This window comes from Semicossyphus pulcher, unplaced genomic scaffold, assembly GCF_022749685.1.
Source record: "Semicossyphus pulcher isolate SPU_LCO1_2020_fin unplaced genomic scaffold, fSemPul1.0.p SCAF_22, whole genome shotgun sequence".
In the NCBI taxonomy this organism is placed as follows: Eukaryota; Metazoa; Chordata; class Actinopteri; order Labriformes; family Labridae; genus Semicossyphus; species Semicossyphus pulcher.
The window spans coordinates 14,248,469-14,274,427 of NW_027211696.1; the positions used below are offsets into that span (position 1 = coordinate 14,248,469).

A 25,959-nucleotide genomic window follows, 5' to 3' on the forward strand; every position below is an offset into this window, starting at 1 on the left:
AATAAAGTGTATCCTATCCTATCCTCTGATAGTGTATTGAGTTATAGCGTATCGTATCATATCATATCGTATCATATTGTTTCCTATCGTATCATATCGTATCGTTTCATATCGTATCGTATCGTATCATATTGTTTCATATCGTATCATATCGTATCGTATCATATTGTTTCATATCGTATCATATCGTATCGTATTGTATCATATCGTATCGTATCATATCGTTTCATATCGTATTGTATCGTATCGTATTGTATCATATCGTATCGTATCATATTGTTTCATATCGTATCGTATCATATTGTTTCCTATCGTATCATATCCTATCGTATTGTATCATATCGTATCGTATCATATTGTTTCATATCGTATCGTATCGTATCATATTGTTTCATATCGTATCGTATTGTATCATATTGTTTCCTATCGTATCATATCGTATCGTATTGTATCGTATCATATCATATTGTTTCATATCGTATCATATCGTATCGTATTGTATCATATCGTATCGTATCATATCGTTTCATATCGTATTGTATCGTATCATATTGTTTCATATCGTATCATATCATATCGTATCGTATTGTATCATATTGTTTCATATCGTATCGTATTGTTTCATATCGTATCATATCATATCGTATCGTATTGTATCATATTGTTTCATATCGTATCGTATTGTTTCATATCGTATCATATCGTATCGTATCGTATCATATCGTTTCATATCGTATCGTATCATTTTGGACCGTACCGTACCATACCATACTGTATCGTATCATATAGTGTTGTATCACATCATATCTTTATCACACTCAGTTTTTTAATAGATCTTTCAATTGAGCTTAAACAAATCAAGTTTACAATTATTCAAGAGGCACAATGCATACCCTATGCTCTCAGACTATACACAAAACATGTGAACGATTGAACATGTGTTGTAGTCTCCCATGTTAGTCATACAAACAGGGACCAGTGCACATGTAAGTGGAGCATAACTCAAGGAGGTTGAGATGCATAAATTACATCCAATTAGCATTGTTAGCAGCCGCTCTCACTGCTTTCTTATAAACACAGGACTTATGAAAACATACTGCTGCCCGTCGTCATGCTGCCGTGTTTAGATGTGTGATCACATATAAGATTATGCTCTTTACATTCCCCTCGGGTAGAGAGAGATCTGCAGGGAAAAAGAGAGAGAGAGAGCCGGACCTGCAGAGTCATACACTGGAATCCCAGCCAAGAAATATTATCCCCCCTGTTTCACCCCAGCTCATTTCTCTACTTCCTCTGTTACCCCGCTCCATCTCTCAGAGAATCTCCATTTCCTGTTCCTATTAACCTGATTATAGACATCCCCTAAAATCCAAAGGTACACACACACACATACACAGCACACACAAAGCTAATTTAGCTGATTTAAGATGGCTTCAGGCCAACCAGGCATTTTCCATTTATCACAGCTTGAGCTCAAGTAGATTTCAGAGTCACGCTGGCCTGAGCTGTAAATTACTCGGGGGACGTCATTTGTCTATTGGTCGGCACGTCTTTTGTGTATACCATCTCATTTTGCTGTATTTGGGCTCTCCTAACTCTGCTTAAATCAAAACCAGTGAGTTATGTAACTGGCTATTTCCCTGAGCCGGGCTAACATCTGCCCTGGAAAACCAATAACTGGACTTCATCCTTTGTGGATGGAAACGGCCCCATGAGCCTCTGAGGTACTGGCATATAAAGCTGTCCGTCACTGTCTGGAGGGATCATATTGTACTCTATTACTCATTGTGAGCAGAGAAGAGGGAGGACGTGTTTTTTAGTCATGCTAGTGGCAAACGACATTTTGCTCGACACTAAAATATTAGGGAAATATATCAAGAACTATTAGATTGATTGCAGATCTGTCAAACACGTTCATGTTACACCATAGAAGATGATGGGGGGGACTCTACTGATTACAGAAAGAAGCCAAATTGTATGAAACCAGATTGGAAATGAGCTTACCTTTCAGTTAATTTATAACTTCATTAAAAATTAAACAAGGGCCAGTTCCTGTCATGCTATCATGGGGAGCTAATGCCATTATGGTAGGAAAAAAAATGCAATTTCCCTCTGTGCCTTTGGAGGACGCTATCCGCTTCTCCAATGGGCGCCAGACTATGTAAAACGCGTCATCTGGCGGAGGCCAGGAAGCTTGCTAAACTACACTTCCTCCGATGTCGTGTCTCGTTCAAAATCGTCAGGTTTGAAATGTAGACTGCAGACCTGAAGATTTTTTAGACGATCCACCGGTATATTTTCGTCGTATTTTGGATTGTGTTCCGCTCTGAGCCATCGCCTGCAACGATCAATGTCCTTGACTGGAAAACGGTAGTATTTCACTCCAGCGTCTCTCACTGGGCCGTTCCTTTCAGAGGGAGGGGCGCAATGCATGCTAGGAGTTGTCGGAATGTAGAATGGGCGAAACCACGAGCTGTTTGTACAACTTTCTCCACAGCTATGGCGCAATTTCAAATATAATGGCTTCTATCGATTACAGAGAACAGAGGGCTTTTTCTAGGGGCGAATTTCTCCTTTAACTGATGAGTTAATGTCTTTTTTGGGGGGTTTCATGGCTAATTGTGATTAACACGTCCTAACGTGTAAACACAGTGTTGACCAAATACGATCCAAAATCTCTGGCTCAAAATACAAGATGGCGACCAGTGAGCATGAATTTTTTGAGGCCCCATTAGGTCAAATTATTTTCCATAACGAATGAAATTCCAGTCAGCCTAAGCTTCACTGTATATTAAGTGCAAATTATTCAAGCAGCTAACATGCTAAACTAAGATGGAAAAACATAATCTGCTGAACATCAGCATTTTTGTGAGCATGTTAGCATGCTAACGTCTGCGTTGAGATCAAAGCACCACTGTGAGTTCTCATCCCCTCCCCCCTCCCCACAAAGCCGACATACATGGATTAAGTTTCAACAGAAATGGTTGACTTGCAGATACAACACAATCTGTATCTTATTGTCCATCATTAGAAAAATCTAATATTTGCTCACCAGAAAAGTCTAATCTAATTTGGCTTACATATCACAGCCATAGGACTACATGACCAACCACAGAGTCTGTTTTTGGTCAAGCTCCATGTGGACCTGATTGACCCTGGCAGTCTGTCAGCCACACTAACCCACAATAAAACCCTGCCACCCTCTCTGCAACAGCCATCAAAACCCAAACGACTCCATTTCAGCATTTAACAATTCTGCAGGACATCAAACCAAGTAGCAAAAGTCAGATCTGTTTGATACGGGCAGGGCGGAAAGCAGCACAGATCAGCACCTGTTGGTCTGCGAGACATAGAACCAGCTATAAAAATGACCCCAAGTCAGCACCTGTAGACTTCAAAGGCTCGTTCAGGCTAAGTAACAACACACACGACTGGCACCTGCTCATCTGTAACATATCTAACCAGCTATAATCGGCTTTACAGCTTTACACAAATCAGCACCTGTGGGCAACACAGTCAACACAAGTCAGTTTTCAAGCTGAATAAAAGACTGACAGTCAAAACACATCATCTGATATTAAAGTAAACATCTGTAGTAGCTTAGAAACAATGTTAACGATACATCAGCCAGAGTGAAAGAATGAAAGAAACAATTTCATGATGGGCTTTTGTCTGACCCTTCAAAGGAAAGGGGGCTTTGGGCGGGACCTTCATGCACCATGTGCTGGTGTTTAACAACAGACTCCACCAGGAAAAAGAGAGGTGCTTCATATTCTGGCATTGCCGCGGGCAGCCAAAGTTATAAAGCTGCAATGTTTCCAGATTTCCTCCTTTGTTCTTTTACCTTTAAGTATTTTTCTTCTGCAACGCCCTTCTTTCTGAACTTTTCCTTCTTTCTATCCCATAATCCTCCTGACCTTTTATTTTTCTTGGTTTGTGCTCCTAACTCTTCTCCTTAATCAGTCTGGGAATTATCTGTCATGAGGTGAACTGCAAGGTTTTTAGCTCCATTGACTTTGATTTAATTTTCCTATTTGGCTGTCTGCTTAGTCGCTGCCTAATTCTTGGCATATGTGCAGCGTGTGGGCGTACAGCCCACACCAGAGGTCGTGAATGTAGGCGCGTTTGTTTCTTTATGTACAAAGGGGAAAAGAGGAGTCCAAATTCTGTTGCATTCTAATGATAACGTCTGTTGACAGAAGAAGATATGGATGAATAAGAAAATAATGCAGCTTGATTAAAACAAGAGTAAGGGTCTATAGCCCTGCTGGAGGCGTTATAATGCTGAACAACACATTGCACTTCAGAAATTGTCCAGACATTACCCTGATGAGCTTTCCCATGTCAGAGTAAGCTAGTGTTTGATTGCAGCAGCTAATTCTCTGTAGCATATAGAGCTAGCTAGTTGGCGTGATGATGACCATCCACAGGAGGTCACTTCTAAGTTCTTTTTTTTGCTTGTCTATATATTTTTTTCCACTCTCACTTAAGGATTAAAAATACACCCAATAACATGATGTCTTAATATCATGCAAAAAAATCTGTCGCCTAAACCAAATGGGGTCTTCACAATAGTTGAGAATCTTGACAGTCTGCCACAAGCTACCACGCTCAAGATGACAATGGAACATGCTGGGTACAGTTTCACAAAAGTGATTTGAAAGCTTGCAAATAATGCCCAAATCCCCCTTTGGCACGAACACAACGGCAATACATTTGCCCATCATATATATTCATCTTACATTTCTAAATAAGCAAGAGAGGAAGTTATCTCATGCTGTATATCAAAGCTTGCCTATTGGATATTTGGTGAAACAGGCCCCTGGAGGCGCATGCTCCAGCTGAGCGTAAAAAAAAATTAGTCTTTTCTATTACGTCCGACTTCGCTACGACTGACTTCTTGGTTCAAATGTACACCGAGTGCACAAAATCTAACTGACACCGGTCGTAGCTGCGCCCGGTCTTATGATGCGCGTCTAAGCAGTGAATGTTACCAAACAACACACGATACAGATAACACAAAATTAAAGAAAAGAAAGATACGTTTAACATGGAAAACTGAACAGCACACACAAACAAAACAAAAGATAGGCTTATCAACAAGGTAATTGATCACCGCTGCAATAAATAGTCATAATCAAGCATGCCGTTGTCCGATGAACATTTATCATGTCTCGATCAAGGCCCTACTGGCATAAAATCTGGGCTCAATCAGATCAGATCACCTGCAGGGTGGGGACAGCGCAGTGTTTGTGCCCGACACATGCTGCAGCTGAGGGGAGAGCTCTTTAAATAATTTAAACAGGACTCTCTCCCATTTTAATGGCCTTTCATTCATCATCCCAAACAAGACGTGCTGCCTCGGTGTTTTTCTTGTAAGTTTTGTGACTTTTACCATTTGTTTTACCGTGGGTTTAAGTCGGACTTTCTAAACGTACGCCTGCTCCATCCGAGGCGTAAAAGACACACCCAGGTTCAACACAAACAGGGCTTAAGTCTAACTGGAGCACAGGGCGCAATTTAAAGTCCGTCGTAACTTTCAGCTCTAAGTCGGACGTAACGTTGCGACCAGGCGTATGCCCAGCTGGTGCACACACACACTATCTTGGAATGTGTGTTCATCCTTTCATGGCTAAAACGGTTTGTGATATTCAAGTCCACCAACCGTCCAATATAACGAAATTGCTTCCTCTCCTCCACCCATTCACTAATTTGTTCTCCCATCCCTGTCTCCCTCAGGAACCTCATCCATCTCTCCACTCTTTCTACCCTTCATTCATCTTCGTCTCTCTCTCTCCCACCGCCTGTCCCAGCATCTCCCTCTCCTCTCTTATGCTTCCTTTCATTCATTGATTGAACATGACGGCTCGACGGTGTCAGATTCCACTCCGTGAAACCTCCAGATGTATCCTCCTGAGCTCGGCCTTTTTCACTGGTGCAGAAAACACGTCGGCTTACAAGCTGAGACCCACGCATGACATCATCCCCCCCGACGGCTGTCAAAGCTTTCATCCCACCCAAAGCCCATCTGTATACTGCAGGGGTGGTTGACACCCTCCTAACCTTGTCCACATACACATTCAATGTCTGTTACATCTGCTGATCACAACAGTTTTAACATACAGGGAGCAGCTGGGAGGAGGGGGCTTCTGGGAGAGATCAAACACCTCTGGAGGAACTAAAAATACACACACCCAAGGGTCAAACAATGACCTTCCTCCAGATTCAATAAGCAACGTGCAAAAATAATCCTGCCGCGCCTCATGCTACGAGGCTAACGGTGAGAGAAAATACTCAATATTCCTGCTAATAAAAGAGTCTTAAAACATCAGTGTAGGTTTATTTTGAAAAGTCAGAGGAAGCCAATAGAGACACAAAGGAGAATCCAATGAACAAGGAAAAATCTGAGTGGACTTTTGGCACTTTTTTGTACAAGCAGAGAATTTTTTTTTTTTTTATAAAACTCTAGTATATCTATACTAATATATCTTGCAGTTATTCCCTTATAATTTCCTTGTATCTTATTCAAATAACATGCTTTGTTAAGCTAACAACACTCTAATTATAGCTCTACATTAAAGCTCAACAAACCCATGCTATTCATTCGTGCTATGTTTAGTGTGTTTTAAATAATCAAGGGATACTGAGGCTCTTAGCCAAACCTCCACTTAACACAACAACAAACATTGATCCGCACTATCTTCTTATATTGCTATAAATTTAATTAGAGGTACATGAATACGTAAACAGTAGAGTGCTTTTAGCTCTGTGACTGCTGTTTAGTTGAATCGATGCAGTTAATTTATAGGAAAAACAAGTGAGAATTAGCTTAGTGGTTTTAAGCTAGCTATTTGTTTAATGCTGATTAAAGGGAATCCAGAAAAAGATTGCTCTTAAAGAAGTAGATAAGAAGATTGATAACACTTACATGTCTGTGTGTTAAGTAAGGAGCCAGATCTGGGATGGGATTAGCCTAGCTTAGCAAAAAGAGGTGAAGCAGTAGGAAACCGCTAGTCTTGCTTGGTATATCTTAAAAAAATGGCATTGTGGGTTTAGAGATTATTATGCACATTAACTATTTCTTGTAAAGCAGATATAGCGCCTTCCTGATGCTATGCTAGGCTATTGCTAAATGTTACCCAGCTCTAGCTCCATATTTAATGTACAGGAATGAGAAAGAATCTGTTCACTTATTACCTTTCTCTCCAAGAGATAGATAAGAAGATTGATAACACTTTGATGTCTCTGTGAAGGACAGAGCCAGATTTGGGATGGGATTAGCCTAGCTTAGCATAAAGAGGTGAAGCAGTAGTAAATCACTAGTATTGCTCCCTTGTATATCTTTAAAAAATGGCACTGTGGGTTTAGACATTATTATATGCAGTAACTATTTGTTGTTAAACAACAGCTAGATGTTATGTCTTCCAGATGTCATGCTAGGCTATTGTTAAATGTCACCCAGCTCTCGCTCCATATTTAATGTACAGGCATGAGAAAGAAACAGATCACTTATCAGCTTCCTTTCTGGTAGATAAGTAGAAGTACAGAGCCAGATCTGGGATGGGATCAGCCTAACTTAGCATACAGTTTAGAAGCAAAGGGACACAGCTAGCCTGGCTCACTACTAAGTTTAAAAACAAAACTACAAACACCTCTAAATCTTGTTTTATCATGTTTTATTCTCTATTCTGTACACCATTGGAAATTTAAAAAATGGCAATGTGGGTGTAGAGATTATGTGGTCATTTCTTGTTAAACAACAGCCAGATGCCTTCCAGATGTCATGCTAGGCTATTGCTAAATGTCAACCAGCTCTAGCTCCATATGTAATGTACAGGCATGAGAAAGAAACGGTTCACTTAATAGCCAATGATACCACTTTCATATCTGTGTGAATTATGGAGCCAGATCTGGGACTTGATTGGCCTAGCTTAGCATAACTATAATTGGAAGCAGGGGGAAACAGCTAGCTTATAGCTGTAATTATTTGTAGTTGAACAACAGCCAGATGCAGTGACTTCCAGATGTTATGCTAGGCTATTGCTAAATGTCACCCAGCTCTAGCTCCATATTTAATGTACAGGCATGAAAGTGGTTTCAATCTTCTCATTCAGTTCTTTAAAAGTCAGCAGATAGGAATATTTTCCAAAGAGTCAAACGATTCCTGAAAAACGGAGTGATTGCAATTGTGATTTCTTACTCTACTGCGTGTCTGAGAACAGAAACACACCCATCTTTCTTCAGCTCTTTGGCTGAAATGATTGTTTCCCGTGGATCATAACAGCAGATTAGTGTAATTGTTAGTTGTGAGATGTTTTGTAAATTCATCACTTACAAAACAAAGATTGAAAAGGAAAAGCCGACCACAGGAATGATTATATAGTTTCGAATTACAACACAGACTCGGCTTGCTCATTGCTCAGGCCTTACTTGGGCGTGTTGAAACTAATACCACATATACAGCAAACGTTTGTCGATTTAATGGTCTGTCGGCACCTAAACATTTTTAAACATTAAATCATTCACTGGTCAGTGGTTGCTTAAATACTGAAGTCATTAATGTGAGGGCTGAAAACTACAAGGGCAATCACGCTGCAAATGTCCAAACGATTTGAAGAAACAGGCTGCAAATCCAGAAACACATAGCAAAAGTCCAAAACAAATGCAACGATGAAAAAAGTACTGCAAAAACCTGAAACAAATTCGATAACATCAAATGCGCTGCAAATACAGAAACGATGCAAAGTCAAAAACGCAGCCGTGCAGAATGTGCAGCCTCTTTCTTCTGATAGAAATCGTTCGGGCCGTCGCAGTGCGATTGCCCCTGTCAGCCACTGTGGAGAACCGAGGTCAAAAGCTGTGCGATGAAGCACCAAGTAACAAAGACAGAATCATATTTTAAAGTAACAACATTAGTGTGGACATGGCCTCAGCGGGGGGTGAATCCCACCCCCGTCTACACTCCCCCTCCTCTCTCTGTCAAACACACAGATGTGTTCCAGGAGGGTCACAACCCCTCCTGATGTTTTGTTCCTCTGCTTTTATTTCAAGCCTACTGAAGAACAGAACAACACCCCCGTTCTGAATATGTTAAATGATTAAGATAAGCTAGCTAAAATAAGAAGCGTATGTACACACAGGCTTATAATGACGTGATGACAGAATAAAGTTCCTTCAGTACTAAAAGTCACTGGAGGCTATTAAGAGCTTATCACATGGACAAGTTCTTCCCGACAATCAAATAAACAGCTTCCTCTGTCTGCTCAACTGATTCTGCTGACGAAATAGATGTTTTCTGACGCATATAAAGCTTTTATATCTTCCTTGGTCGGAAATGTGTCTCAAGATCAAGCAGAAAATATGTTTGAAGCACAATAAAGTGGCATGAGGCTCACATTTCTGACCATTGCTACTGAAACGTACAAACTATTTCTCGTCTTTTCCAGGGAAATAGCTACAAATATAATTTTAAGCCACGTTGAAGTTCCTTCAGCCAACTGCTACAACCTAAGCGAGAAAAAAATCATCAGTTTTAAACACCAACAGTTCAGCTCAGGTCTGGGGTCGATGGTGCTCCAGTAGAGGTCTCTAGAGGATGTTTTTGAAGGCAGGTACTGGGACTAGAAACTGAACTTATTACCGTTTAGTACGTTTCCTGCAGAAATCAGCGGAAGTAAATGCATGTACTGATCTATAATGAATCAAATATGTTTCTTGATAAGCTAAGCGGTTAAATCGGTGACCACATACAGAGGCTATAGTCGAAGTATTTAGTTAGTAGTTTAGCTTTAACTTTTGAGGTCATGATGTCAACCCTGCTTAGAGAAGGATCAATAAATATACAATCAGGGATATCAGGATCAATAGTTTCTGCTGAAATTTCCAATATGAGTCATGTAATATTGATCGACTTAAATCAATGTTCTCTAGGTGCTCGGTTTCCTCTTGTAAGGTTATTGAAATCTAAAGCTGATCCTTAATATTAAGCCCCTTTCCCACTGGTCAAAAAAACAGCTAACACCCGGCTTTTTTGCGTAGTGGGAAATTTTACTATCGGCAGTAGACCCGGGTAATTATCGCCTGGGCTCCAATCGGCAATGATGGGAACACAAAACCCGGGTCGACGCGCTAATGTCCTACCCCTTTCCGGCGCGATGCTATGTCGTATACTGACGCCTGTCCCTGTCCGAGCAGCGCTCAAACATCGCTCCAAATGTGTCGGCGCAGAGCTGGATAAATAGACTGAATGAGTAATAGATACAATACAGAGCTAACCATTGTAACATCTTTACTGGCCTCCATGCTGCTTACCAAAGAGTATAATGTAAGTTTGTGACGTCAGACGGTGACACAGCAGAATAGAGCCCGAAAGCAGTATACTTCACTGGCAACGGGAAAAGAGACAATCAGCATTTATTAGCGGGTCTTCCAAGGTCTGAAATAACTGCGTCAACGTGGTGGGAAAGAGGTATTACTGTCACAAACTCTTGTATGAATCAATAAAATAGGCACGCCTCTATGCAGTACCAAACTATTTGAGCTCATTCCTCCCTATATCAGACTGTAGTGAAACAAGCAGCCACCTTTTCTCCCAGGAAACTTAAGTCTGTGAGAAGAGTATCATGACCAGCCCGGCCATGTGTGTTGGCCTCTCGTCGGAGAGGTTAATGTGAACATGTTGCTCCAGGCAGACGCCACAGCCCCTCTGCTCCCTGTATGATGCCAGTTTGATGGATAGCTCTGGCCTGCTGCTGGCCTGGGAGAGATACAGGGGGGAGTGGAGGGACGGGCAGGCCTGGTGCACAGATGCAGCATTGCTCTGGTTGCAAACACACACAAAGAAACACATACGTCCAAGATCTGAGGCTATCAGCACTTAGCAGGTAGTGGAGCCCCAAAGGAGTACAAGTATTTGTGTGTTTGTGTAGGACTTCTTTATGTGTTTCTTCTGGCAAAATGAACGGGATCTTGATTAGCGCACAATGGCAAAACACGGAAATGATTCTTGAAAGGCCTAAATCCTGTTATACAAAGAGTTTATAACAAACTACACCCAAAAACAGGAAAGCTTTTCAAAGTAAAGTCAATACTGGGCAAAGAGAAGAGTTTAACACTGGCTGAGCTAAAGCCACAGTGATGCTGTCCGAATCAGTCGCTCTCATGTTGACTTAAAGTATCAAAGCAGGAAAAGATGTCACTGTTGGGGCTCCACTCCTGCTGCTCAGGGGGGAACCTCTTTACTCACGATATTAGCCTTTCAAAGTAAGAGCAGCATAAATAGCAGGTTACATGTTTTATTTTTTATACATCGGAGAAATTTAGCCGTCTGATAATTTAGCCTGCAGGGCACAATTTGACTTCTTTGTAGCCAATACTGTGACACACGTTGTCGACAGTTAGGACGTTTTAAAACAGTTTGAGATGAAGACTTATTGATTGTAACTTGCAATACATGTCCTGTAAGGGATCAGACAGCTGTGTCATATTAAATTATCCATCTCTACTTACTACATCTCGGCCTTTTTTACCTTACTTCTTACTTTCACAGCCGTAGAGAGTTGCGACAATGGCGGATCATGGAGCATATTGAACCTCCACTGACACGACTCTCTGTCTATACGCCTCTGGATACTTTGTTCGGGGAGTAGGCGGGGCTGCTCCTCCGCCGCTCTTCCACTGTCCTCACCTACGTCCGCAGCGCGCACCTGCTTTCAAACACGTCGTCATCGGCTTTATAAGGACAGTCCTTGTGACATATTGCCCACAAAAGTGCAAATTGTTTTTCTTTTACCATGATGCCAAAGTTTCCTTAAATTTAACCAAGAACTTTTTGGGTCTTTTCACTCCCGCAGTTTGATTTACTTGGTGTGGACTAAAGGAAGAATGGAGCCTCTTAGTTCTGGACTCTCTTTTTACAAGCAAGCAAAGAGGACAAACAAGGAACTCCTTCAGTGGACAGTTCTGGCGACATCAGGAGATCAAATTCTGATCACTGTGCCACGTGTTAATTTAATGTCAAACAGAGCAGAGTCAGTCATGAAAGACTTTAAACATCCTTTTTCCTCATGACCACTTGTAATGCCTTACACAGTCATATTAAATTTAGAAGCAGCAGAGATGACGAACACTCTTCCTCTCTTTTTGAAAAACAGAAGCAGCGCCTGTCCGCTCTCTTTGACCTCTACACTTTTCACTCTTCTCCTTGTTTTTGCTCCAACTTGAGATAATGCAATCTCGCCCCATGACAAATTCTCTGAAACTGACCTCCCCCTCTTACTCCCTCCTTGTCTCACCAGCAGCCTTCTTCTCCTGACAGCCTCCTCTTTGCACTTTCCCCTTTGCCTCCCTGTCTGCCCTGCTGCTTCCCTCCTCTTTGGCCCTGATGCCTCGCAACAACTGTGCAGCGCCAGAGGTCACATGACTGAAAAAAATACCTCGTCACACAAACTGTTTGTGGATATAGCAGGGTGCTGCTGACAAGAAATTCCTTTTATAAACTGATGATCTCTATGTTTGATTTGATGCAGTAAGACGATATGCTGACGATACTGTGATTTAGATCAAGAAAACGTTCATCTCACTGGTCAATTTTGTCCATCTTACCACTTATAAAATATTTTACACAAATCTTCAACAAGGAAAGAATGATATGAGGTCTTTATGGGGTTCATCAGATGCTCCCGAAACACTTAAATTGTAACAGACTGAAGAAAGGAGGTGATGAAGTGTGAAACACGCAGAACGCTTTATGTGTTCAATGTGTCTGTCTGTGTGGTTTGACCTTTCCTGGAGGTTAAGACCCACGTAAGCTGACACAACATGCGATGTCGCACCTTCACGGGTGTCTTGTGTATCTGGAGCTCTTTACGACAGATCAGTTTCATTACAAAGAGCGTGTATGGCGTCGGGTGAAGTTTGGGGATTACTCTGCACTTATCTTACTATCATGTTTATTGTTGAGCTTAGGGGGCCACTTACAGGAAGATTAGGGTTTAAAAACACTTCACACATAATCTCAGTCAGTTAACAAGACAGACGACTATTTGCCTTCACAACCAAAATGGAACAAAATACAAAACATTTACTGTGTGCACCCTTTTTTTATGAATGAGAGCAGGAAAGTTAAGCTCTGCGTGTTACTGCTAAAACCATAAGACTTGTGGAGATGACTTCACATTCAAAAAAAAGAGACAAGGTTTGGCACAGGCATCACGTTGGCAACCCCGAGTGTCTTTATTTGTCTCTCACTTTCCCTGTCTGCAGCTACGGCACAGACAGACCAGCGATGATTCAGCAATGACTCAGTTCTGTGGTACAACCCAACCCCAGTGTGTGCGCTGCTGAGGGAGATCATTCATTTACTTTTCTTTTTTGCAAATTATAATGAAAGGAGATTAGGGCTCAACAGCCATGCCAGACGCTCTGTTGAACGTTCTCAATGAAGAGAAAACCCAACTGTTTGATATTTTAACCAAATTATTGGGAAAACTGAATACTTCATCTTCAAAAAGACCTTAATTGTTTGCAACAAACTGCACTATAATCCGTCCAAAAGATTTTTCCCCCTTTGAACGATAACAAAAAACCTTCGTCTGGCACTAGAGACAAAAAATCAGTAGCTTTCATCCTCAGGGGATAATAAAAATGTTTTCCTGGGAATCCACCAAGTGGTTGCTGAAATGTTGGACCAAAGTAGTGGCCAAACCAATTCAACCAACATTTTGTTGGTGGGTTTTTGAGCTACTAGCTAAAATCAGCATGCTAACGATAATTCTAACATGCAGTAATATAAAATAATATTCAATGGATTTAGAACCTTAGCTTAGCATATTATCATTCAGACGTCTGCTAATTAGCACAAAACACAAAGTTCAGCTGTTTGAAGTTTTGCAGGTGTTTGGTCACAAAAAATTTAACTTGTAATAGGGCAACATGAAAAGTCAGAGGATCACCAAACTTACTACATTTTATTCAAGACGGGAGATTAATATATCTATCAAATTTCATGGCAAAATATTGGATAGTTATGGATAAAAATGTAAACTTCATTTAGGGCTTTTACGGTAACTGCATGACCACAATAGCGCTGGGTGGACCCAGTGACCGTCATCACCACTTTATTAATATATCATAGAGCTACAGTATAGTTTGCCTACTTTAAATCCTAGGTTCCATAAAATAACTGAAACTGAAATAAAATGTGAAAACATAATAAATAAATAAAAGTTCCCATATAAGCAGTGAAGCACCGTTTTTTTCCCCTTCACTCAAATGCCACACGTCACATTTACAGGTCGCAGTGGAGGCACGGAGAAAACAGGAGGACCTGAATGCTGTCAGGTGTCAAGTTTGCAGAACATCAGGAGATGCAGCTATTAGACCCCAAGAGAGTGAAAGAGAGGGTGAAAGATAAAGTAAAAGTGAACCAATGTCCGAGAACGACGGTCAAAAAGCCGGTATGTGGAGCAGCGGGAGGAAGAAGGTAAACGATCTGCACTAATACGAGCGTGTGGAACCACAGGACGCTCAAAGTCCTAAACCACGGCGGCGGTTGGTGATGTGGCGGCAGCTGACTGGGGCGGCAGTTAACCGGCAAACTGCCAGGGGTGCTAGTATTTCACCGTGGTTAGAAAAATTCAGTACCATCACAGCCCTAACTTCATGGTTGTAGTAGTGGTAGTGGTAAACAGGTAGTCCCAAAGTCTGTTTACTTTATCCTTTAAGGAACATGAATGTCTGTACCAAATTTCATACCAATCCATCCAAAAGCTGTTGATGTACTTTCAGTCTGGACCAAAGTCCTGGGCTACCAAATGGATTGCTATTCCTCAAGACATATTTCAATTCAGCCTATGAGTCGCCCTTGCCGCAATTAGGAATCATTGTTACAGAAGGTTGTACGTTTCTACTCTACCAGCAATGTTGAATTTAATGTGAAATTAAGTGTGAGAATGGGGACATTCAGGGGCCTATAGTGGTGATGATGCAACCGTAAAACCCTCAGCCTTTGCAAAACAAACCACTATTTCCTGTTCAAACTATACCCTGTCCAATAAAGGTTCATCAGTTCAACATATAATCTTTAAGGACGTAAAAATGTAATTTGACAGGTGTCTCAAACTTTGATGTTTGAGCTTTGATGATATAAAATACATCAGCTTTACCGTAAACATCTTCCACTTGGCAAACAATGCCATGAGTTTCATGGCCGCCACATGCTGCAGAGACAGCAGAATCAGTTACACATCTGCAGAGAGTTGAAGCAGCAGAGTATGAAACGGAGTCATGTGGGTGGCCTTTGTGGTTTCGCAAGCTCGGGGGGCAAATCTTTGAACCTTCCTATGACTAGCGCATTTCTTAACGGAAATATATGCTCTTCGGTTGAGTGTGCATCCACAGAACAAAACTTCCTGCCTGATCAGCAATATGATAACATCCGTCACCTGCACATGCACCCAAGATGCACGAGATTGACTTCATCTGAATGAGCTTCATGTGATGATGCACTGAAGTACGGTTCTGACAGTCAATGCCAAGGGAATCCGCTCTCTCTTTAAACCATGGACACATCTTCAAGTCAAGTTACATCAAGTTACAAATGCTCTTTGCTAAGAGAGTCTTTCTTGAAATTTCGTGGATGCCGAAATATGCGAAACCATCAAGTATAGGTTGCATATAATGAATCATTTCAGGATCAGTGTTTGTTCAATAAAATGTCAGAAAACGGTGGAAAATTACGCAGTCAAAAGCCAAAAGGTGACACTTTCAATTTGATGGTTTTGTTTGACAATCAAAAACCAAAAGATATTAAGTTCACTATCAAATAAGACAGAGAAAAGCTGCAGCTTCTTCCTCACGATTTAGAAATTGGACCTTCAGAATGATTGTACCAAAGTTTGAGTTGTTCGTAGTCCTAACCTATTTCACCGCAGCCTGTAATCACTTTGTCTTTAATCATTACTGTCATCTGTGTTTTCCAAAAGCAAGTGCCAGTTGATGTTAACACAGAGACTTCTAATTGTCGGTGGAGGTTTTGCGCATGCACTGCCTGACCCAGAACAACCACATATATTTGCAGTTGGGGAACCGCACAGTTTCAGTTCCTGCACGATGGGTGCTGTGGTGGTGTCAGTGTTTAGAAAGACTCTATCATCAAGTGCGTTTTACCTCGAAAACACCACAAGTTTTGGTGTTTCACCATCAAGATCGATGTAAGTGATACACACTAAATCAGAAATCTGTCCAGACTTTGAAAACCGTTGGATCAACCAATCACTCTGTGGTCGAGTACATTTTGGCCTCTCTCAAGGAACCACAGTTCTGGTCGAAGTTGAACAGAAAATTCAGTAAATATCCTTGTGACTTCCTCTAACTCCTTCTTTTGGAGCCAGAAGTCTTTGTGATTAAAAACTCGACCAGTTAGGTCCTACTTTTAGCCCAAGGATGTTTTGGCACCTGGTCTAATGGATCTAAAATACACATAATGTCACAAGGATTTTAGAATGACACTGTAGATTTCTTTATTTACATTTTATCTGATATATCTGACATTGAAACATGGAGGGGGTTAAAGTGAGAACACCCTGAACCACAGTTTATAACACAGTCACACAGACTGTCACACGGTCAGACTCGGAATATAAACCATGAGATAAGCGTTAGTTTGTGTGCAGACGTCCCTGTTCGTGAGAGGTGTGAAAACATGCAACTCAACCACATCAGACATAGCATTAACCATAAACTGACAGGCCAAACATGATGGGAAAAAGCTGTTTTTCTAGTTTTATTCAGTACTTCTGTAACTGGGCAGGATGCTGCTGCGGTGATGGAAGTGACCACACGACTTTCTGACAAAAAACACACCAGTGTTTTGGACATTTAAGCAGACATCTAGCATTCTGGCTATCTGGGGTTATTTTTCTGCATAGACAATAGTAAGTGACTTTAATGGGTATTTTAAACAAGGTTCAATTATGAGGACAAAGTCTGTTAAACAGTTAAAATCCTGTGTACATAAAAAAGGAGGGAAGTCAACGATCTAACGAACTGTCAAGAGAATGAAAATATTACTCTTTGAAGGGAACAGTTGGAATCAATTTTGCCTTCGATTCCGGCTTGTTATTAGATGAAACAAGGAGTTTCTCCCCCTAACTGCATCAACAAAGCCTTCTGAGTTTAGTCTGCAGCCTGCAATACCAAAATTGGAGAGCAAAGAGTAAAGCTGCACTCAACCCAACTTCGAAATCTCCAGGGCTAGGGGCTCTGGCAAAACAATGCAAGGTCATCAAAAACGGAACCTGGCTAAACTTTGTCTGCGATGCCACACCATCCGGCAAGGATCTGTGTTGAGTTTGTTTGGCTTTTTGCCTTTATTTGACAGGACAGCTGAAGAGAGACGGGAAAGGTTGGGAGGAGAGAGTGGGGGATGACGTGCACCAAATGATCGGCAGACAGGGAGTCGAAACCTGCGATCAGTGCGTCAAGGCCTCTGTACATGGGGCGCCTGGTCTACCAAATGAGTTAAACCAGCACCCCTGACTGTGTTAGTTTTTTGTGTTGTGACATGAACGTCATGACTCTAAAGGTTCTCTGTCTCTCTGTGTTTCTCTGTAAGTATGGTAATTTCCTGAGTTGCAAAATCCAAATCCATGAGTACACATTTTTTAAATAATGTTTGGTCTTGGTAAGCCTTTGAAGGCTTAGTCAAACAAAGTTCCCTGGATTTTATATCATGTAGCTCCCTGTGCTTTTTTAGCACCCAGATGTTATCAGTCTAAATATTCAGTGATACGCCTTTCCCACCTAAATTTAGCGTGTTGATGCATGCTGATTGTCTCTTTTCCCATTGCCAGTGGAGTATACTCCTGTCGGTCTCTTTTCTGCTGCCCCACCGACTGACGTCACAAACGCACCAGAGACAGGGTTAGTAAACAGTGAAGATGTTACGGTGGTTATTTCTTTATTGTATCTATTACTCATTCAGTCTGTTTATTAAACTCGGCGCGGACACATTTGGAACGATCGAGCGCTGCTTGGACCGAGACGGGTGGAATTTGGAGTCGCAGAAGTTACCGACGGAGCATAGCATCACGCCGAGAAGGGGGCGGAGATTAGCATGTCGACACAGGTTTTGTGTTCCCATCAATGCCGATCGGAGCCGAGGCGATAATTACCCGGGTCTGAATGCCGATTGTAGCCTTTCCCATTAAGCTAAAAAGATCAGGTGTTAGCGGGTGTTTGACCAGTGGGAAAGCGGCTTAAGAGGCAACAGCCATGCTAGCAGCTAAATGCTAACGTCAGCATGCTAACATGTTCGGAATGACAGAGCTAACATGATGACATTTAGCAGTGTTTACTACGTTCATCGTGTTAGTTTAGCTTCTTAGCATGCTAATATTAGCTAAGTTGTGGCTGATTGGAATTTTAGCTTTTGTATTTAGTCATAAGCAAAAGAAAACATGAAGTAATTTTGACCTGATAATGGCACTAGTAGACAGTTGGGGTCATTAAAGTCTGAAGGGTCCTCTGTGGAGAATGAATGTATAAAACTCATAACAATCCATCCAATAGTTTGTAAGATATTTCAGCCAAAATATGATTGCAGTATTCTCACTTTGATGTTATGGTGACAAACATAGGTCAAGACAATAAACAGAACTGAAGACAGTAGCCTTACTCAATTGATCGCAAAAATAAGCTAGACTAACTCAATCACATCTTCATTTGTTAAACATTCCTGGGAATGTGTCATCTCTGCCAGCAGACCGTTTATGTCCAATTAGTGCTGATTGCTGCGACTCAGGGAGTGAGCTGATTTCAATGAAAGATAGCAGAGATAGTTGAGGATGAGGGGAAGACATATCGCTAATGACCGAGGTGGCCGGGTTCACTGTTCGGGCTCATGAACTCATTTCGGAGCTTTAATGTCTGAACGCTTATATCCGTTGACCTCAGTGAATTAACCATCTGCTTCGGTCATCAGCTGCAGCTCATGAAAACACAGAGAAAGAGACAAATTCCCAAATTTGGGATGTGACAAACTGCAGGAAAGAAGCATCCCAACCCTCGAAGGAATGTCGACGATTCTAAATCAGTTTGTGTTTGACTGGACCTTCACCTCTTGTTCTCCTCTGAAAAACCTGCGTCAATGCGCTACTTTTGGTGGGAAAGGGGTGTTTGTGTTCGGGCATGACATTTTGGACCTGTGAAGACCTCTACTACAATGTCAAAAATAGCAAATAAATGTCCATTGCAACTTCCCAAAGCCAATGATCTGAGCGATTCTGAGTGATTAACAAATTAACCCCAAAAACCACATGAACCAATGATAGAAGTAATCATTAGCTGCAGCCCTCGTCTCAAGTCTAGGTGTTCATGCTGTTCACGTCCTTAGTGTGCTTGGTCACTCTGGTCCGACATGTACTGATTGAAGCCAGATGCCCCTTCTCCTCCGCAGCACCAAACTCAAACCACCTGTAGCCCCATCTCCGTTAGGAATTTACCCAGATTAAATGCTGCCACTACAATAACCACATGTGGGCCTCCGAGGCGGGCAGGGCCAGCTCCCATAGCACAACACGGGATCTCCCGGTATGGTCTCAAAACAGATAGCTTCTACCCCTGTGTAACCTGTCTGAGGTCACAGTCTGCAACAACTCCGACTTCATTACAAGAGTGTGCACCAGTATGATGGGACAAAAACAGAGCAGTAACTGGTTTAGTGTCATTCACAAACAATCACATTAAGACAGGAGAAATCTGAGCTAAACAAGGAGGTCACGCTGGATCAAGAAAGTAAACCTGACTTCTTGATGCTTTGCTATGCAAGCTTCCGCAGATCCCCGTCCACACACACACAGCCACACACACGTTTATCTCTGTTTCTAACTCAATTCTCTAATGACCGTCACAAGCCGGCGTCACATGTAAGCATAGGAATCTGAGAGAGACATGCCCTGTTTGCTTTGCTCTCCTTCTTTAGTTCTGTTTTTTTTCACTGGACTTCGCCGGTACTTTCCATCCATGTTTGAACTACTTGAACATGACCTAGAAGTTAATTCAGCACTGCTGCTCTGGAGCTGAACCTGAGCCTCACCTATGGGACTCCACAATACCAACACATCTCCATATCCATTACTAATACAGAGCCTCTCTGCCTCCTAACGCTGCTGTAAAGACAATATTTCCACTTAACTTTTCACCCTCTTGAAATTAAAATCTAATCATGGCAGATGAAATCACCTCGAAGGATCTGAGGCATGCGTTTGCAAAATACCCAATTTCTTCAGAAACATGATGGAGTTAGAGGACATGATGCTGCAGAAATGTTTTCTTAGAAGCAGCAAAACTTGCTTCCCCAAAATGCTTTGGAACAGGAGTAACACACTGTCATGCAGCTTCCAATTAGAGCTCTATACAGTAATTTGACTGCCTGTAACGTGTCTGTTTTATGAGGCAATGCCATGCTCCTGCACGTAGAAACAATTAAGAGCCCAGCGGTTTCCCCCAGTCAGAATAAATAACATCTGGGCAAAACAGGGGGGCGGAAAGTATTTAGGGGCAGTTTACGAGGACACTGTGGTGCCACCACTTCTTAATGGGGAGCAGGCAACGTGAGTGACACACCTAATGGTGTTGGGAGTTACGGCTCTTAGAAGGGAGCCGGATCTTACGGCTCCGTTCCATTCTGAGAGCCGTTCAGCGCAAGTCACATGACTTCACTCGAGTCACAAAATTTAAGGTCTTAAGGCTTACTTGACTAACATTGACAAAAGACTCGACTTCGACTTGGCATTAATGACTTGAGACTTGACTTAGACTTGAGACAGATGACTCGTAAGGACTTGACTTTTCATGAACTCTTACGACCTTTTTTCAATTCAATATTTGAATTTTTTTACGTTACGCGTTGAAACAAGATTGGGTGATTTTTAGTGCAGTGCGCGCCAACCTGGCAACCTACATTACAGGACACAGCAGAGGCAATGGCGGAGGCAGCAAACATAAAGGGCGCTTCGCCAAAAATCATTACATTTGGATTTAAGGAGTTTAAGGAGTCATCTAATGGATGACTATAAAAAGAAAATAATGGCGGTTTGCAAGGTATGCGCTACAAAAATAAGTGACAAGACGACCAAACTTCATCTGTAACTTCAAAACCCACAAAGAATGGTACCTAATTGTGCCTGTTTAGCTAATTTATCGGCTGGTCAAGCGTGAACTAGAAAGCTAACATTAAGTTTAAGCTGTGTTAGACTAGCCTCAAATCTATTATGTATTTTTTTTAAAGAGATGTTTTTGAAAAAGACAGATTCGGGGCGATATAAGCAGGTAAACTAACGTTATGCGGGCATGTTGCTAGCTACTAGCTAGCTAGCATGCTCATGACTAAATGGCTACAGGTGAAGTGCTAACGCGAGTCCTCTTGTGACATGTCTCTTTCATACACAATTCACATTAATTTTAATCACTTTGCTGCCAGTGTTGTTGATGTTAAAGTCACTCAAGAGCTCATTTCATATGACTTGACTTGTGACTTACACGAGCTGAGTAATGACTTGACTCTCTTGACTTAGCCTATAGCAATGACTCGACTTGACTTGCTTGATTTTGACTACAGTGACTTAGGACTTGCTTGTGACTTGAAGTGTAAGACTTGAGGCTTGCACCTTACTCCCACCTCTGGCTCTCACCTACAACTCGCTTCCCGTCATTCGCACCAAAGAGCCGTTAAAAAGAATCGGATCGTTCACGAACGTCACAACACTAACACCTAATGGGTGCTTTTATTCGTATGCTGCTGTCAAGCGTGTGCGCAAAACACGCGCCGGAGACCTTGACAGCGGCAGAAAACGGCGCTCTCTCCTCCTGTCACGCGTTATTTCATGTCATAATCAGCACAAATGCACAATTCTTTTCAAAGTTACTACTCACAGATAACTGCCACTGTTGTCAAAGCGAAATGCTGCCTTGTCCCGAGCATCCTGACGCGCGATAGATGTCCTGCAGCTTCAGTTATCCCCGGACTTTTTTCCGTTTCACGCTCGCTGTTGGGATAAACAAGAAATCCCCAGAGAAGTAAAAAAAAAAAAAATCGCTAAATGACCAGCAAGAGTCCACAAGGCATTTCCTGTTCAGCAGCAGCATCCACAGTTAAACGGTCTGAGGTCCCGTTTCAAAGTGACTCCACCGCTCGGGATGAGATCTGTTCCATTGCGTGCAGCCCAGTCTGCTGAGTGGAGGAGCGGGACCGACAGAGACGGAGAGGAGGAGGAGGAGGAGAGGGAGGAGGAAGGCGGGTGGGACCGTTGGAGTTCACTCATGCAAAGGACCATATATGCTACATTTGCGGGGGCTTGGTCTGGAGGTTCATGGGAAAATGTGAGCAGTAAAAATAACGCAGCGTAGTGATGTGTGTGTCTGTCAGCGATTAAACAATTAGACCAGAATAGAGTCATTTTAGTGTGCAGAAGTCTGTCTGAGACAGCTGATTCTTAGCTTGAACTGCTATTAATAACCCAACGTAAACTTAACTTAACTCGTAAAGGCCTATTCGGTCTTATTTATACGAGAAAAATGAGTGCAAATTGGTAACCCTGTCATTATAAACACATATTTTTGATTGTAAAATCAGTAAAAGACAAAGACTACTCAAGGTAGTATTTCAAAAAATGTCAGGGATAACATCAGGCAACATCTACCTTGTTGGTTTTACCTCATGATAAATTTGGTGACATTTCTCTTAGGCCCCCTTGACACGCTACTCTCCATATAAGGACTATATTTCCCAGGGGCCCACACTCCTTTACCAGCTGTGGCTTTGCGTTGAAAGTTGGGGCCACTGTACTTTATTAAAGAGAAGTCTTACCATCTGTGTTTGTAACGCCTGGAAGATATTTTTCATCTGTCTGTTGAATAACCACCATAAATCATTTCCCATTACCATATAGTACGCACAACACATAGCCTACAGTACAATATGTCAAAGAGTATTTTCTGATGTGACCATATTCGCAGGTTAGCCATTTTCCTCTGACATCATTCTCAGGGTGGGAAGCTCACAGTCTCTAATGTCATACTGCTTTGTTGGCAAAACATGATTATGTCAACGCTTGCAGATTGTTTGGCAACTGTTAAGACAATAGCCAGGTTAAAAAGACAGGTAAGGTACATCAGGCTATATTCAAATATTAAACATTTGATAACTCGCTACCGTCAGACAACATCTAATGTTAGCATTCAGCCACTGTTTAGCTAATGTAAAGTAGGAAGTGGCTGAATGCTAACTTTACCTTCTGAAAGTTTTATAGGCTACAATAGGAAAGATGTAGCTGTAACTTTACTTTGTAAAAACATTATATTTAATAAGCCATAAGCTACCATCAGACAACAGCTAATGTTAGCATTCAACCACCTCCTAGCAAACATTAGCTAGAATTTTCCCCCTTTCCTATCCTATCGTACAACACTATCAAAAGATGACGTTAGCATGTCGCCACTTCCTTGCTGACAGTAATATTAGCTAGTAAGTGGCTGAATGCTAACATTAGCTGTTGTCCGACTGTTGCTAATTGGCTATCAAATATGTTGTTTAAACCTGAATAAAAGTATCATGTCTCTTAAGATTTTCACAATCCTTTGTGTTTCCTGTTGCTGCTTCAGTTGTCAGTCCATAAAACTTACAACAGCATTTTAGCTTCCCTCCCTGAGCGTGATGTTAGAGGAAAATGGCCGCTGTGTAGGTGTGTCTTGCTTTGCTTATAGTTATCTTCTAGGTCTTTGTCATTGAAATGCTAAACCAAGACATTAAAAAAACTATAAAAAGAGTACATGTAAATATTGTTAATCTTTACGTCAAATTGCGAGTCCCTTCATTTAATGTACAGCATCGTATCTGACCTTTTCTGGGGCGTGTTGGTTCTGGCATCTTGCAGCTGTTGTTGTAAGATGTTGGAACAATATGCAGTAGAATTCAGTGTGGATTGGTTTCTCCAGACTTGGTCCGATTTAACATCAGTTACAGTCGACACATACATTCTGAAAAAGTGTTGTTAATTCAATCGTTCTTCTCTTTATCTGACACCAAACACAATTAAATAATAATCACATATAAGGATAAAAGAAACAAGCTGCTTGTCTTTGGCCAGTAGCTCAGTGAACAACCCTTTCAGGCCCACTTAAAAAGTCCCCGATGACTTATAGCGATACTTAAAGTACAGGGTTACAAATAGTCTGAAAAGTAGTGCCAATTCCACAGCCGGAGACAAATCCCTGTAAGATTATTGTGGGATTATAAGAGGAAGGGTGTGGGTGAAACATTTGTTCAAGGGGGCCAGGGCTCCCTGAATACAACCACATGGACTGGCACTATTATAGCAGTAATGCAAAAAACAGCATCATACCTACCCAGAGCCAGGAGGTACACTTACAATCATTATGTAAAAGCGCTGTTAAATTATCCCAGCGATTTAGCTCTAGAGTTCTGTGTTATTACCATAATTGTTTTGAAATACTTCACAAGTAGAACAAAGAAGTGCTCTGGAGGCAGGTGTACAGCACCTCTAACTACTGCTGGCATCAACTTCCTGTAGTGGTGTTTGCAAGTTGGAAACCACATGCTAGCTTCCACCACAATTTACCCCTCAAATGCTTTTGGTACCATAGACGTGGTAGCTAAATAGACAGTTGAAAGACATCTACCCTGACAACTTCTACACCAGCTGTGATTGCAGCCACAGCCAACGGTGAAAAAGACACGTACATGCAGAAGAACTCTTCAAGTGTGATGGTTTCTTATCCGAAACCTCAATTAACAGGATGACATTTCTTTTCTTCCAAAACTGCTAAAGATCACTGGTGAAAAATGCATTTGTTTCATGATGTGGAAACACTAAAGATGAGGTTTGGGACTGGGTGATGTTGTCACAGTTCAATATATATAAGCTTCTCCTGCTCTCACTGTTCTCTGCTCTCTCTGTTCTCCCTGGCTGTGTGTACCTGTACCTGCTGAAGCCTAAAGTAAGGTTACTACTTAGGCCGCTTTCCCACTGGTCAAAAAACCTGCTAACTCCCGGCTTTGTTGCTTAATGGGACAGGTTACAATCGGCATTCAGACCCGGGTCAAATGACTCTGCAGTAGACCCGGGTAATTATCACCTCGGCATTGATGGGAACACAAAACCTGTGTCGACACCCTAATCTCCGTCCCCTTGTCGGCGCGATACTATGCTCCGACGGTAACTTCTGCAACCGATCAGACAGGACGCGTTTTAGCAGCTGGGGGCGGCTTTTTTTTCATTGTTTTGCTTTGCAGAGTGCCTCGCTTTTTTCTGCTCGGCACGCCTCGCCTTTTTGAGGAAACGCTCCGAGCGCTCGAGTTGAAAAAACTTCAACTCAAAGCAGAAAATCGCCCGACGTCATGGCCGTTTTTTCTCATTGTCCAATCGGATGAAAGGAGAGGCGAGCCTTCTGTCAGTTTACAATGTAACAGTTAGGTTACTGACAGCTAATGATTCGTTGGTTGCCTTAACAACAGTAGGGAAAAAAAGCCGCCCCCAGCTGCTAAAACGCGCTCTGTCTGATCGGGTGTTTATTCCACAAAAAGGCAGTGCGGTGCGCCTCGCGTTTTACGCCTGCAAAACGCGTCCTGTCTGATCGGCCCTTAGAGTGCTTTCTCACTCGCATATAATATTATGCCAGCTTTAGAGGCTTGTAACAATTGTTCCTGTCATTCTTCCAGGGACGACAGTGTCATAAAATGTGAAGAAAAAAACAGTACGGATGCAAAAAACTATATGCAAATTGTACTTCTTGCCATGACACTCCTCAAGTAAATTTTTTTGCCATAATTCACCCAGAATCCACTGGTATAAACATCTGCTGCAACACCCTAGCAACCAATTAGCAACCACCGTAGAAACTAAATTACTTTAATTGTTGACACCACAATTACACCTTTTG

At 41.8% G+C, this 25,959-nt stretch overlaps 1 protein-coding gene across 1 annotated transcript in view; it reads right to left on the minus strand.

Annotated features, from left to right (window-relative positions):
* itga1 (integrin, alpha 1) overlaps window positions 1-22,197 on the minus strand; it is a 62,471-nt gene extending 40,274 nt beyond the window's left edge. Inside the window, exon 1 of the mRNA XM_069673660.1 lies at window positions 21,934-22,197. Within this exon, the coding sequence (XP_069529761.1) occupies window positions 21,934-21,982 (49 nt within the window). The 5' untranslated portion in view covers window positions 21,983-22,197. The remainder of the gene's footprint in view (window positions 1-21,933) is intronic.
* Window positions 22,198-25,959: the final 3,762 nt, after the last annotated feature.